The following is a 14,486-nucleotide window of genomic DNA, read 5'->3' on the forward strand; positions in this document are numbered from 1 at the left end:
CAGATGGCTTCCCACGCTGGTCCCCCACAGCCAACTCCCAGGTGCCTCACATGCAGCTTACGTCATCTGCACCACAAGGCCGGGGGTCGCTCCATGGGGGCCGCCAGCACCCTACCAGCCGCCAGCGGCCCTGTTGACGGTGGCCCGCCCAAGGGCCATGTTTTCATACCAACGTCCCCTGGGTCTGCGCGTCGTGGAACGACCACCCCAAATGGCACCTCCCCACTGACACCTTCCCTGGAAGCCACGTCGGGATCCCGGGCTACCGTCCACCCACAGGAGGAGTCTCCTGAGCCCCCCGGCAGTCACAGGCCACTGGGGGACTCTGGCAGGTGAGATGGGGCAGCACGCCCGGGGCAGGAGGCCGCGGTCACGGACAGGACCCGCTTCTCGCAAGCTGCAGAGTCTCTGTGCACCCCGGCCGGATCCCGTGGTGCGGCCCTCCCTTCATCCCTGCCCATCCGCGGTTTAGAGGCACCGAACCTCTGTACTGAACACTTTCGGCTTGAAATGCCCAGAGAGCTGCCCCGAGTGAAGGCGGGTGATGCAGTGGCCGGTGTCACAAGTCACTCCAGGAGGGAGCCTGGAAGGCAGAAGTCCAGGACAGGTGATAGGAAGTGATGATCTCATTCGTGTGTGGTGGGTTGAACCGTGTCCCCTCAAAATTCAGGTACTGAAGTCCCAACCCACGGTTCCTCTGAATGTGATGTAATTAGGACGTAGGGTCTCGACAGAGGTAATTAAGATAAAAGGAGGGCAGAAGGGCAGGCCGGCAATTTCAGACGTCCCCCGTGAAGATTACATTTTTAAGACAAGCTTTAAGTTCTCAGTTCCAGGGTAAAACCAGAAAATCGGAAAATCTGCTGGGCTGCTATAAGAGATGTGGTTTCTTGTGGCAGCACCGCTGTATCAGGAAATGATGCCCCCAGCTTCAGCCTGGGGCTGGCAGGATTCCAACACATAGCGGGGTCTCCGTCCTCCCAGGTCCAAAGCGGAGCAGCACGAGGACGTGTGAGGACCGAGACAGTGGAGGGGAAGGACCTTGCTTACCCACCGAGCTCATCCCATAAAGCCTGGCCCGCCAGCACAGCTGACCCTCCTCCCTGAGACACCCCCTTCCATGCCGACCACACCGAGGCAGTCCCTGGCTAAGGGGAGGCTGATTCTCCTCCAGGCGCCACCCCAGGAATACCAAGATTTTGCTGACTCGCACCGAGAGCCACAGAGGCCCAGTTTGGCCCTTTGTTGCTGGAAGCTTGGACTTGGCACAGCTGAGCTGAGCCAGAAAGTCCCTTGGTGTGATACGTAGGGAAGAGTCCAGGAACTTTGGGAGATAAGGACCCGCTGTGAATTGTCAGGTGCAGCCCACTCACTGAGTGCCTCACTGTGTCCCCAAACCACACTGCCCTGACAGAGGCCTGGCGAAAGCCCTTGGTGAGGACCACACATTCTCGAAAAGCCCTCTGTGGGCCAGGAATGATGGTGGGAGTGCCGGCTTCCCCTGGGCACCCGAGGGGGCAGGCCCCGAGGTCAGGTGAGCAGGGCTGTGGGAGCAGCCGTCACAAGGGACAGTGCCGGGCTCTCTGGCTTTGGTCTTGGACCTGACAGTTGGGTCAGGTGCCCCTAGGCCTGAACAAAATGGACGTCGTGGGAAAGCGCACACGATCAGTGAAACAATAATCCGGATGGGGCGAGGAGAGATCTGACGCCACGCACCTAACAGTCCGACTTCTCACCGGCCCCCAGCCCCAGCCGGTTCCAGGACTGGGGCCCCACATTGCAGGATTCCAGGAAGTACGGCCTGCCAGCGCCCGGCCTGCCCACAGTGCCTACTCTGTCCTTCCGCCGCACGGCTGCTACGGAACAGCCACCACCGGCGGTCTTGTTCAGGAATCTGCAGGTTTGGTCGAGTCCACAGAGAAGGCACATCGCTGCTCCCCGTGACGTCGGCTAGCACGGCCCCGCCCGTGGGGACAGAGACCTGCCTGTGCCAGCCAGGGCCCGCGTGGCTGGCACGGGCAGCTGCCTGCCGGCTCCTCCCAGGGCAGGGGGCGCTCCGGGCTGACCGTGTGCCTGAGTTCCACTGGCCGGGTCAGCTTTTAGGACCTGATCTCAGGAGTCGCGGAGCGCCACTGCCGAGGTAGGTAAGGGCTGGTCGGGGACTCACGCTCCTTCGCCGGCTCGCGATGGGGGAGCCAGACCTGCAGATCCTTCTCCTTGGCCGGCTAGCCGGCTGGGGGCTTCCTCACCGGAGCTCTGGAGCAACACGGCTGCCGGGCAGAGGAAGGGGCTCCCTTCCTGGTGCCCGCTGCTTCTCTCTTGCCGCGGTGCAAGGCCAGGGGGCCGGCGGGTGCCCCTCGGTGAGTCTCTCCTCCACTGCAGCTGCTTTGGGCGGACCTCCTGCAGCCGGTCCTGTGCCCAGCAAGATTCTCAGCCCTGGCGGGCACTTTCTGTAGCCCCCGTGTGCCCCCCGGTGAGTTTCCCGGCCAAGGGGTGGTCTCTCCTGCGGACCAGCTCTGGCTCTCGGCCTCTGGACCCTTCCTCTGCCCCAGGCAGGCCGCACGGTCCCAGTGTGGCCACGCCGCCTCCCACCAACGCTGGACCTTACCCCAGCAGGCGGCTGGAACACGGGGATACGCAGCACGCTCTCTCGCAGGCATCTCTGGCTAATCAGGGTGTCCAGAATGAAGTACACGGGTGGCCACCTAGACTGGGGCCCATCTTGTGGAACAGAAATAGAACTCTAGGCCTTGTGGCCAAACTTGACCTGAGTCGGCACCATGGAGGCTTTTCCCTGGCCTCCCAGCGCTCACAAAGTGGCCATGGCAGCTGGGGTAGAGGCTGTGGGCTCAGCAACACAGACTTCCCCCAGCCAAGGCCCGCCTGCTCCCCACAAGTGCGGAGCGCCCGCCCGCTCCGCAGCGCTGAGCCCCCGGAAGAGCACCCCGTCCTGGGGAGACCGGCCGGCCACACCAGCTGGCTATTCTGGATGTTTCCGTCATGAGGCAGTGGACTCGTCCTCACTGCATAGACACTGCCTCTGGATACGGACCCCCCTGGCCCCCTGCAGGGCTTCCTGCCAGAGCACCTCCGTGGAAGCCGGCCAGCCCGGTGCCCACCCCACACGGCGTCTGACCCGAGAGGTCGTTTCGCGGGGGGTGAGGCAAGGGGCTCATCTCGGGCAACGCCCCCCGCCCCTCCCATGAGCCGCTGGGCTGTTAGGACCGGGCCTGGCCCAGCGCAGACTCCGTTACAGGATGGGCTGGGGTGACCCAACAGGGCCGTGCGCCCCCCGAACCCGGCACGCACGGCCGGACACACAGCCGGGGGCCGGGGCGGCCGGCGAGCGGCTGCGCACCGCGGGGCCCCGCGCGGGCTCTCGTCCCAGGGGCTGAGCCGCAGGCCGGGCGGACCCAGAGTGAGCGCGGCGCAGGCCCGGCGGACTGCCCGGGAGCCGTCGCGCACCCCTGGAAGCCCGCAGGCCGGACACGGGACCACTGAGCGCAGCGCTCCGAGGCCCGCACCCGCCGGGGCGCAGGGGCTCGCGCACTAGACTTCCGGCCCCCGGTTACCTCGCAAGGATCCCACCTACGCGGGGCACTGCACCTCGGAGTCTTAATCTGCAGCTGGAGGGCACTCCGGAGTGCACGCGAAACGCGGCATTTAGGACTGCGCAGGCCCGGCCGGCAGCGTCCTCGGGCCGCGGTCGCCGAGTCCGGCGAGGGCGGATCCGAATCCCTGGACCGCCGGCCGCTCGCCGCGCGCGCTTCGCTTTCTGCGGCGCCTGGCCTCGCGCGGCCGCCGTCGGGGGCGGGGCTTCGGTACGGAGGCCGCGAGGGCGGCGAGGGGGCGCGGCGGGCGGGGCCGCGGGCCGGGGCGCCATGGGCAACCTGTTCGGCCGCAAGAAGCAGAGCCGGGTCACCGAGCAAGACAAGGCCGTCCTGGTGAGAGCCGGGCCCCGCGGCGACGGCGGGGGACAGCGGGGCAGGGCTGCGCGGCCCCCGGGAGGGTCTGCCGCTCCGCCGGGCGGGCTTCTGGCCGCGGGTGGCGGCGCCGGACCGCGGGCGGCGGGCGACCCGGGCGAGGGCGGGACGGGGCCGCGGGGTCGGGGCGGCGCGGAGAGTCGCGCGGGGTCGCAGCCGCTCCTGGTCTGCGGGCGAGCGCGCGAGGCAGGGGGCAGGCGCCGCGGCCCGGGAGGGGGGCCGGTCCCGCCGGGTGGTCGGGCGCCCGGGAGCCTCGGAGCCCCGGAGCCCCGCGGGAGCGCCGCGCTGCCAGCCCCGCGCACGGCGGCCCGCGGTGCGGGCGTGCGGCCCCCGCAGACCCCGGCTGCCTCGCGGCGCACTCGGTCTCTGCGGCCCGGACGCAGGACGGCCTGGGAGGGACGGCGCGTCGGAAGCGCCAGGAGGGGTGGCCGCGGACCGCCGCCCCGCGTACCCTCGCCCGCGCTCCGGCCAGCCCGGCGGGCGGCCCGGCGTCGGGTCTGAGGGAGACACGGGCTGTCTCAGGTGGCCTCGCGCTGGCTGCGGGGACCTCCTGTCGTAGAGGTCCTGACTGAGGCTTCCCAGATGGAGCCGCGTCAGGCACGGGTGTCCCTGGAGGAAACCGGAGGAGCGTGGGGGAGGGGGTGCGGGGGGGGGGTGCGCGCTGGGCTCTGCGGAGGCAGGGGCGCGCCTGGCGGACACCCCCCCGCGGGCAGCCCCCGCCGTTCTCTCCTCCTCCCAAGGACCCACCTCTGGGCTTCTCTTCAGGGGGGCCCTTGTCCTGGCCGGGAGCCCCGTTGGGCGTGCCCAGACCGGAGCAGCGCGGTCCGCGCACAATAAACCCGACGGCTGGCCGGTCCCTCGGATGTAAAGCTGGGAACTCCGGCCCGGGCGCCGTCTGCCCCGTGACCCTGCGCCGCTGCGTCTGGTTTCCCTAAGCAGTCTGGACGCACCTGCGTCCTGCGGCTCGTCTTCGGTGCTCTGGACGCACTCGGCTGGGACAGTGGCCCTGGGCGCGGGGAGGGGGGGGGGTGCCCTGCTGCGGGGAGGAACGGCGGCCAGAGCGGAGAGGACAGGACGTAAGCTGGCCACCGTGTCTCTGGGCCTCGGTGCCGGGAGAGTGGGCACCTTCCACTGCGGCAAGGAGACTGTGCGCAGCCGGCTCTGAGCCCGCCCCACCGGCCATGTGGCGCCCTGGGCAGGTGCTGAGGAGGCGCGCTGTGGAGGGAGCCGAGAAGCGGCCCCTGCAGATCCGTCTACACTGGCAGATGATTTCTCACCACACCGTCTTCAAGGTGTACCGACCTTTTCACTTAATTAACTTAATTAACTCAGGGCAATCGATCCTAAAGATAGAAAGCCACATAGGAGAAGTGCCCTGTGCCCGCACATGCTCACCATAGTGTCCTCTGAAATGGCGAAATTTGAAAGAAACGTGAGTGGTCTAGACTATGGCAGGATTGACTGACACGGTAAATGCCCCCCCCATCCCTTCTGGGACAGTCCCCCGGGGTCCCAGGTGCTTGGCACGATCGCGCAAACACTTCACTCGAACGTGGCGGCGGCTGTGAGCTCAGACACCGTGATGAGCGGCAGAGGCAGGGGAGCCGCACACATCGGGAGCCCATCTGAAGCCGGCAGAGCCGGGCTGGAAGGCCCCAAACCCTCGTCGTGGCTGGGTGGGCCGGTGGCTCTCCGGGGCCCTTCTGGGTTGTCTCTGAACCCTGGAGGCAGTGGCGGCGCTCTGACCTGCCCCCCTCCCCAGCACCCACAGCCATGCTGTGCAGTGACGCCACTGAGAGCAGGCTCTCCATCTCAGCGCTGTGGACACTGGGGCTGGCTGCCCCTCTCTGGGGGGTGTCCTGGGCCTCGCAGGACGCAGGGCAGCACCCCGGCCTCCACCCCATGGTGCCAGGAGCACGGCCCCCCCAAGTGGTGACAGCCATAAATGTCGCCAGCCTTGCCCCATGTGCCCTTTGCCCCACGGAGAACTCTGTGTTAGAGGGTGTGCTGCAGGGGCGGCCGCGAGGGTGCTGCTGGCCGGCGCAGGGCCCGGCGCAGGGAGGCCGTGGTGCCGACCCAGGCCTGCTCTCTCGCAGCAACTGAAGCAGCAGCGGGACAAGCTGAAGCAGTACCAGAAGAGGATCACCCAGCAGCTGGAGCGCGAGCGCGAGATCGCCAGGCAGCTCCTGCGGGACGGGAAGAAGGAGTGAGTGGGGCCCAGGGCAGGCCGTGTAGGAAGGGGCTTCAGTCCCCTGTGGGCCTGGAGCCAGGGGTGGGGTGGGGTAGGCCCAGGAGGCCAGTCCACGCCTGGCAAGGCCACCAACAGGCATGCCGGCCGCTGGCTCACCGCGCGGGTTCCCTCTGCAGACGGGCCAAGCTGCTGCTCAAGAAGAAGCGGTACCGGGAGCAGCTTCTGGACAAGACAGAAAACCAAATCACCAGCCTGGAAACGATGGTCGGTGGGGCGAGCGGCAGGGGGAAAGGGGGGAGGAGGGGAGGGCAGGCACCTGACCACTGGGTCTGCCTCGACATCCTCCCCAGGTCCAGAGCATCGAGTTCACCCAGATTGAGATGAAGGTGGTCGAAGGGCTGCAGATTGGAAACGAGTGTCTGAAAAAGATGCACCAGGTGGGTCCTGGGAGGGCTGGGGGCAGAAAGGAAGGGGAGCTGGGTGAACGAGGGGAAGGGCTTGTGCCCCAGGCCACACCTATGCCCAGGCCATGGGCCGGGAGCAGCTGGTGCCAGCCAGGAACATGGGAAAGCCAGTGCTACCGGGAGGTGGTGATGGTGGTGGACACACTCAGGGTATTGACCTGAGAGTGGGGTGATGGGCACAGACCAGAAATTGGGTCTACAGATGCTTATGTGACTGGAAGAGTGGTCTGGTGAGGGTGCACGAAGGGTATGGTGGACTCATTGGGAGGGCTTCCTGGAGGAGGTGAATAAAGCCTCATCACAGGACGCGGCGTAGAGGTGGTGACAAAAGGAGGGGAGAGGCCGTGCCCCAGCCCGCCCTGATCTCCTGGTGAGGGGACAGCAGGGGCCACACAGAGCGCCACCAGCTGCTCCGCTCATCCGTCTGGTGTGTACCTGCCGGTCAAGCAGACACTCTTCTTTGAACCCAAACGAGATCAAGTCAGCTCTGAGAAAGTTTCTGACACCTTTTTGCTTGTTTCGGCCTGGACCTCCTAGGGCTGGTTGAGGTGCCGGAGGTCTGGGGCGAAGGGCCGGCAGGAGTCTGAGCAGCGGGGGCCGAGCTCTGGAGTCTCTGCACGGGCCCAGCCCATGGCAGAGACAACCGTAACCGTGTCGTGTTCCGCGCGGCCTGGCTGGTGCCCTCCGGTCCTGGTGGCCTTACCACCAGGGCTTCTGCCAGGGCCTCGCTGACAAGACTCTCTCCGAACCGATTAGGTGATGTCCATAGAGGAAGTGGAGCGGATCCTGGAGGAGACCCAGGAGGCCGTGGAGTACCAGCGGGTAGGTGCTCCAGGCCACGGGGGCCACCTGCTGCCTGCGTGAGTGCCCAGCGGCCGCCCTCGAGGGCCGCGCCTGCCCATGCCGGTGGTGGTCGGCAAAAGTGAGGGGGGCCTTGAGCCACGGGCGGTCTCCTTCCCCAGCCTGGCCCCGGTCCTCACCTGTGCCTCTCCTTTTGCAGCAAATAGATGAGCTCTTGGCGGGAAGCTTCACTCAGGAGGATGAAGACGCCATCTTGGAGGAGCTGAACGCGATCACTCAGGTAATAGGACCTCCCAGAACCGGGCCCAGTCACTCGGGCGACGGGACTCGGGCGACGGGACCTCCCAGAACCGGGCCCGGTCACTCGGGCGACGGGACCTCCCAGAACCGGGCCCGGTCACTCGGGCGACGGGACCTCCCAGAACCGGGCCCGGTCACTCGGGCGACGGGACCTCCCAGAACCGGGCGCGGTCACTCGGGCGACGGGACCTCCCTGAACCGGGCGCGGTCACTCGGGCGGCGGGACCTCCCAGAACCGGGCCCGGTCACTCGGGCGGCGGGACCTCCCAGAACCGGGCCCGGTCACTCGGGCGACGGGACCTCCCTGAACCGGGCGCAGTCACTCGGGCGCAGTCACTCGGGCGACGGGACCTCCCTGAACCAGGCCCAGTCACTCGGGCGACGGGACCTCTCTGAACCGGGCACGGTCACTCGGGCGGCGGGACCTCCCAGAACCGGGCGCGGTCACTCGGGCGGCGGGACCTCCCAGAACCGGCCCGGTCACTCGGGCGACGGGACCTCCCAGAACCGGGCCCGGTCACTCGGGCGACGGGACCTCCCAGAACCGGGCACGGTCACTCGGGCGACGGGACCTCCCAGAACCGGGCCCGGTCACTCGGGCGACGGGACCTCCCAGAACCGGGCACGGTCACTCGGGCGACGGGACCTCCCAGAACCGGGCCCGGTCACTCGGGCGACGGGACCTCCCAGAACCGGGCACGGTCACTCGGGCGACGGGACCTCCCAGAACCGGGCACGGTCACTCGGGCGACAGGACCTCCCTGAACCGAGCGCAGTCACTCGGGCGACGGGACCCCAGGTGGCTTCTGCCCGTGGTGGTCACTGGTCTTGGGGAGCACACAGTCCTGTCGTTGCGGTCAGCGATCCTAAAACCACTAGCATCTGTGCTGCACCGAGGCCCGTCTCCTCGCGGGCCTGGCTGACAGCAGGGAGAAGCCGGCCTGGGGAGACAGTTTCGTGGGCTGCCCACCCGAGGAGGTTGCTGGAGGCCGGGGCCGCCCATAGCCCGGCGGCCGGGACAGCGCAGAGATACTGACTTCCGGCTCCGGCAGCCCGTCTGGAGGACAGAGTGTGGTTTTGTGATCTCAGGGGTGGCCTTTCCCGTTGTGGCCCAGTCACTCGCTGTCGTGCGCAGGGCCTGCACACGTAACCCTGAACGCCGCTGACGTCGTCTCACGCAGGCCTGAGGCCTGTGTCCGCTCCCTGACTGAGCGGTCTCCATCTCTGGGCCACCGCCTCGGGGCGCCGCATCCTCCCTGTGCCCCCCCGCCTGTCGCTGCCCGTACCCGCGGGAGGAGCACTAGCTAGTGTCGCCGCTCTCTGCCCTTCGGTGTCCCGTGGGCACCTGCCTCCTGATGTCCTTCCTCCCGAGGACCCGAATGCCCCGAGCCGCCAGGGGTGCCCCCGGGGACAGGCAGCTCTACCACAGACCTGCCCTCGAGCGAGCGCAGCGGGTGCCTCTGTGGCACCGGGGCCCGTGCGCACACGTGTGCCCAAGTGCGCGGCCAGGTTCGGAGCCGAGATCTCCTGGGAAGCCCCCTGGGGTGACTGAGGTCTCAGTGGTGCCTGCCGCTGCGGGGACTTCGGCGCGGGGGACTTCCCGGCCCGACGGCGTCCTGCAGCCTCTGCTCTCTGTTTCTTGTAGGAGCAGCTAGAGCTCCCAGAGGTTCCTTCAGAGCCCCTTCCCGAAAAGAAACCAGGTACGCTTCTTGTCCTGTCCTTTAGAGAACAGGGAGTTCTAGAACAAAGCAAAATGCCTGGGACACAGGTTCCTTCCCTTCCCCCCTTTCCACTTGGTGAAAGTCGGTTCCCACCTCCCCAGCGGGGCAGGTGAGCATAGGCCTCGCTCTGGGGTTGGGCCCGGGTCTCCGGGATGGGGTGACCTTCTCGAGCCTGACCCCGTTTAGAGAGGCGTAGCCCGCAAGCAGAGCTGGGAAAAGGCCACGTCCAGCCGAGGATGAGCCGTCCTCCAGACAGCGGGGCCCTGTGGGGCCACTTCCTGCGGGGGCCACTTCCTGCGGGGCCCCATGTGGCTGGCGGTCCCTCCATGTTTCTTTCTGCCCCTCTCCCTGACCCTCCCTCACATCAGGCCCCGAGTGCCTGTGCCTCGGGCCCCGCGGGCCCTGTCCAGAGAACACTGTCCTGGGTCCTGGCTCCTTACCACCTCCCCTCCTTCTCTGGAAGTTTCTGCCTCTCGGGTCTTCTCTCCTCGGCCAACACCTCTTTCTTTCCTCCACAGAGAAAGTCCCCCGCGAGGCCAAGCCCAGGCAGGTGGAGCTGGTGGCGGCCTCGTAACTTGGCCTCCTCTCACGGGACTGGCGGGGACTCCCCAGAGCCTGGGGCCCACAGAGTTTGGGTGCGTGGCCAGCCCTGACCCGGCTCGCGGGAGGCCGGCGCCAGGCCAGGCCGGGCCGGTCGGGTGCTGACGGCACAGCGTGGCGCACAGGGCTTGGTACCAGGAGGGCTCCGCGGAGCATTTCCCTGGCGCTGCGGCCTTGCTCTCGTTTCTGGATTAAATGGCAACATTCAGACCCTCCAGCCACACGCAGCTTCTGACGCTGCGGCTCCCTCGCGGCCACAGGCAGGCCCAAGGCTCCTGGTGCTGGCCACGCTCCTGTCCCCGGCCCGGCAAGGCTCCGCGGGCCGCCTTCTCCGCAGCTTGCTCTCTTCTTGGGAGGGCGCGTCGAACCCGGCTTCCTTGCCCGCCCTCCCTCACTTCTTCCTGCTGCTCCCGTCGGCTGGCCAGGGCTTCAGTTAGGGAGTCCCTGCCTTGGCCTGGCTTCCTGACCTGCCCAGTCTCCGCATCGGTTCGGGGCTGGAAACCTCCTCTCTTCTGTGTCGATGTTCGGCGGTGTTGGACGCACCCCTGCTGGGCTGACGGCGACTGAGCCCCGACCGGTCCTTGGCACCAGCGGGAGCTCAACCCCGCTGCAGAGGGACACTCCTGGGGAGCCAGCAGTCTCCCTGAGGGTTCCCGGAGGTGCTGACGGGCCTGCTCGGGGGGTGCGGCCCCCGGCGCCTGGGAACCTGCTGGGCCCCCAGGGTTCTCCAACGGGGCGGATGCTGTCGGGGATGGTCGCGGCTCTGGCTGACGGCTCGTCTTGGTATTAGACAATCCCGATGACGTCTCCCTCCCACCTGGAACAGAAGGGGGACCCTCCCAGCCCTCTCACAGGTCAGCCCCGTATTAAAGTTGATGCCTGCATGGTCTGCAGCCTTGTGGAATGGGGTCCGTGGGGGCAGCTGGTGGGTTCAAGTGCGGCTCCTTTCATGTCCCTGAAACACGGCACGTTGGCCCCTACCGGGCACTCACTCCACCGCACCTGCCTCGAGTGACCCGGGGGCTGGGGACTTGGGGCAGGTGAGGGTCCTCAGTGCACTGGGCGGGGCCCCGGCACTGAGGGCACCCTGCGCTCTGGCTGTCTGCTCTGGGCAGCTGCCGGTAGCAAGGCGCAGGGTAGGGTCCTGGGCCCCTCCAGGGAAACAGACACTGTGGTCTCTGCGTGCACTGAGGTGAGGGAGGCTGGGCAGTTGGGTTCCTCCAGCAGGGGGTCTGGTTTGGAGTCCCAGGCCCAGGTGGGAAGCCAGATGCCCCAGGGAGCGGGCAGACAACAGCAAGGAGAAGGATGGGGGGTGTCCCACTCATAGGGGCTGCCGTGTCCTGTGCTCAGAGGCCACCATGGGCTGCAGCCAAGTAACGGGGGAGGGAGGGACAAGAGCTGAAAACCAGATTTGGAGGTGTAATGCCAGCCTCAGCCAGGAGGGGGCTCTCTGCCAGCTAATTTGGGGGATTTTGCAGGAAACTGGCATTGACGGTGTCAGTCTGGCTGCTGGGCCCCACCCATCTGTTTCTGGTAACACAGCCATCCGCCCCCAAGACCGCACAGTGGTCCAAGGGCATGGAGGGAGTGGACGGCCTGGGTAGGGGAGGTGCAGACCCCCCACTGGCAGGGTGGACCCCTCTCCTTTCCCTTTGCTCCCCGGGACCCTGGAGCTGTGGGCCGGCAGCAAAGCCTGCCCTTTGCAGTCACTGGCTGGCCTCCTTGAGGGCTTCACTGTGGGGGCTGTGCGGGGGATGTCAGGGCTCCAACCACCCCCTTCCCGCGGTGAGTGCCTGGAGAACCTGCCTGGGTCTGCATGGCCCGCTCCGTAGCATGGGGAACACAGCGAGCACCCGGGAGCAGCCCAGGCGTCCTCCTGACCCGGGTAAGGGGTCACCCGCATCTGAAACAGCCAGAAAGTTGGGGAGGGAACCTTGTCCTCTCAGTGTTTAAGAAGTTAGGTCTTATGTGCCAACTAATCACCTTTTCTCCTTGTACATGTGTATTCTGTTCATCAAAGGAGGTTCTGCCTTGAAACCCAGCATGACCTTGAGCTGACTCCTAGGCTCTGGCCCTGGAGGTTGCCTGGCTTGCAGCTCCCATATATGTGTGTGTGTGTGTGTGTGTGTGTGTGTGTGTGCGCGCGCAGGGAGCTAGGATGAGCTCACACTCATCCTGCCCAGCACTGAACCCCGGTCCTAAAACACCACCTACGTGACCCTGACGCACCTTCATTCTAATCTACGGGGCATAGAACTCAGAGCACCGCAGACAAGTGAGAACTGAGTTCAAACCCCTGGTGGCAGAGCTGGGATCCTACCCAAGATCAGTGGGGGCTAGGGAAACAGGTGGGAGAGGCTTACAGGGGGGCCATGGGGCCATCAGACTAGAGAGCACTATGTGGGGAGCTGGGGCAGGAAGGAGGGGTGAGGACTGGGCACTGGGACCATTTTGGTGGGATGCACGTCTTTCCCCAGTACAGGCAGCATGAAAGTTTAAAAGCAGGGGATGGGGAATTAGGAGGAGGGAGCACCCAGGATGAGATGGGGGCACCATCCAGGATGGGGTTGGGCACCCAGTTATAGAATAGGGGCTGCCGGTTATAGATGGGGGTCTCCTGGCCCCCATATGCCCTGCCCTGAGGAGGCATGTGCCCCCTCCCCACTTACGGCCACCCCCTAGGGTCTCCCTGAAACCCTGCCATATCCAGGGAGAAAATGGGGGGACATGAGGCAGGGTGTGGGGCATTGTCCCGACAACACGTGGGCTTCTGGTGCTGTCAGCTCTCCATGGTCACTCACTGGCCACAAACTCAGGAGGGACGCCTGCTGCCCCGGTCACATGCACAAGAACACTCGAAGCTCACAGTGCCCACTGGAGGTCGGCACAACCTGTGGTCTGAACCAGCCAGGCTGACAGGCTGCTGGACAAAAATCATTCTGAGGATCATAACAGACCTAGAGTCAACACGGCATCCCGGATGCCGGATTTACAACCCCCAGTCAGTCACCATACAAAGCTGGTATCTGTGACCAGTTTCCCAGGGGAAAGACAGTCACAGATACCAGCTCAGATCCAGGTGGTGGAATTTTCAAACACATGAAAGCAAGGACGGCAGCTACATCCCAGAAGGTCAAGTTAAACACGCTGGAAACAGACGGAAAATCTTAGCTGAGGAGCAGAGAAGACACGAGCAAAATGCGTATTTCAGAACTGGAAGATATACCAAAAATCCAAAAAAACAAGCTCCATCGCAGAGAGGAGGTGTCCAGGAAAGCCCGTATGAGCTGGATGATCAGCCAGCAGAAATCGTCGGGTCCGGAGAAGACACAGAAGAGTGGGGGCTCGTCCATGCCAGGGGGACCAGTGAGACAGGACGAGAAGGTCCAACATTGTGTTATTAAAATCCCGAGAGAGGGGCACCTGGGGGGCTCGGTCGTTAAGCATCTGCCTTCGGCTCAAGTCATGATCTCAGGGTCCTGGGATCGAGTCCCTCATGGGGCTCTCTGCTCAGCGGGGAGCCTGCTTCTCTCTCTCCCACTCCCCCTGCTTGTGTTCCCTCTCTCGCTTGTGTCTCTCTGTCAAATAAATAAATAAAACCTTTAAAAAAAAATCCCAAGAGAGGAGAAACATGATAGCAAGGGGGAAGAAATGGAGAAAGACTGGCCAAAAATTTCTCGCATTTGAGGAAAGACTTCAACTTACAGATGTAAAATTGCAGTGACCACCCCCCCCGGCACCAGCACAAATCCAAGGAAAGCCGTGCCCAGACATATCATAACTAAATTGATAAAAAGTTGAAGGCAAAGAAAAAAAAAATTTAGAAGGCTCTAGGTGAAATGAAAGCTGTCCAGAGGACCAATGATCCGAACAAGCAGTTGGGATCAGAAACCACAGAGGCCAGAAGACGGGGCAGCAGGGTCTGGAACGAGCCGGCAGACGGCGGTCAGCCCGGAGTTCACTGTCTCATCCAAACATGCTTTGGGAAGGAAGGAAAGACGGAGACGGTCCTGGGCAAAGGGCAAGTAAGAGGCGGTCGTGCAGACGGGCTCCAGAGGGAGCTGCCAGAGACGCTTTTCGGGCCACCAAGAAGCGACGCCACAAGGACACGTGTGTCTTCGGGGACGGGGGATGAGCAGCAGAAACGGTCACGTCTGAGTACACAGGTCATTTTCCCTCTCGTTTTTAAACATACACGTGACTGCTGAAAGCAAAAGTCCTAACACTTGCGGACGCCCACAGCGGTGACGCGACGGGAGGGGCAGAGCATCTAGTTAACTCCGGATCCTTGCGGGAGGCCGGGCGCGTGGCCGAGCCCCCTCGTGCGACCAGACACACGCGTGCGCACACGCGGCCAGAAAGAGCGAAGGTGAAGTGCGATAGTGAGATGTTCGAACACTCTGGCAAAGGGCAGGAAAGGGGAAAC

At 65.0% G+C, this 14,486-nt stretch overlaps 1 protein-coding gene and 1 long non-coding RNA gene across 2 annotated transcripts; one reads left to right on the forward strand and one right to left on the reverse strand.

The window, feature by feature from the left end:
* Positions 1-687: 687 nt before the first annotated feature.
* On the reverse strand, positions 688-3,782 carry LOC308357528. Its single transcript, XR_013968208.1, has 3 exons — positions 3,573-3,782; positions 2,609-2,721; positions 688-2,412 (listed from the first exon to the last, which is right to left on the reverse strand). It is a non-coding gene; the product is annotated as an uncharacterized lncRNA (long non-coding RNA).
* A 44-nt stretch (positions 3,783-3,826) lies between these two features.
* CHMP6 (charged multivesicular body protein 6) lies at positions 3,827-10,960 on the forward strand. Its single transcript, XM_080827131.1, has 8 exons — positions 3,827-3,944; positions 6,080-6,189; positions 6,351-6,438; positions 6,525-6,611; positions 7,395-7,460; positions 7,639-7,719; positions 9,385-9,439; positions 9,979-10,960. The coding sequence occupies exons 1-8, from the start codon at positions 3,882-3,884 to the stop codon at positions 10,032-10,034; spliced, it is 606 nt and encodes a 201-aa protein (XP_080683257.1). The 5' UTR covers positions 3,827-3,881; the 3' UTR covers positions 10,035-10,960.
* The last annotated feature ends 3,526 nt before the right edge of the window (positions 10,961-14,486 follow it).

The sequence above is a fragment of the Martes martes genome (assembly GCF_963455335.1).
Source record: "Martes martes genome assembly, chromosome: 16".
Classification (NCBI taxonomy): Eukaryota; Metazoa; Chordata; class Mammalia; order Carnivora; family Mustelidae; genus Martes; species Martes martes.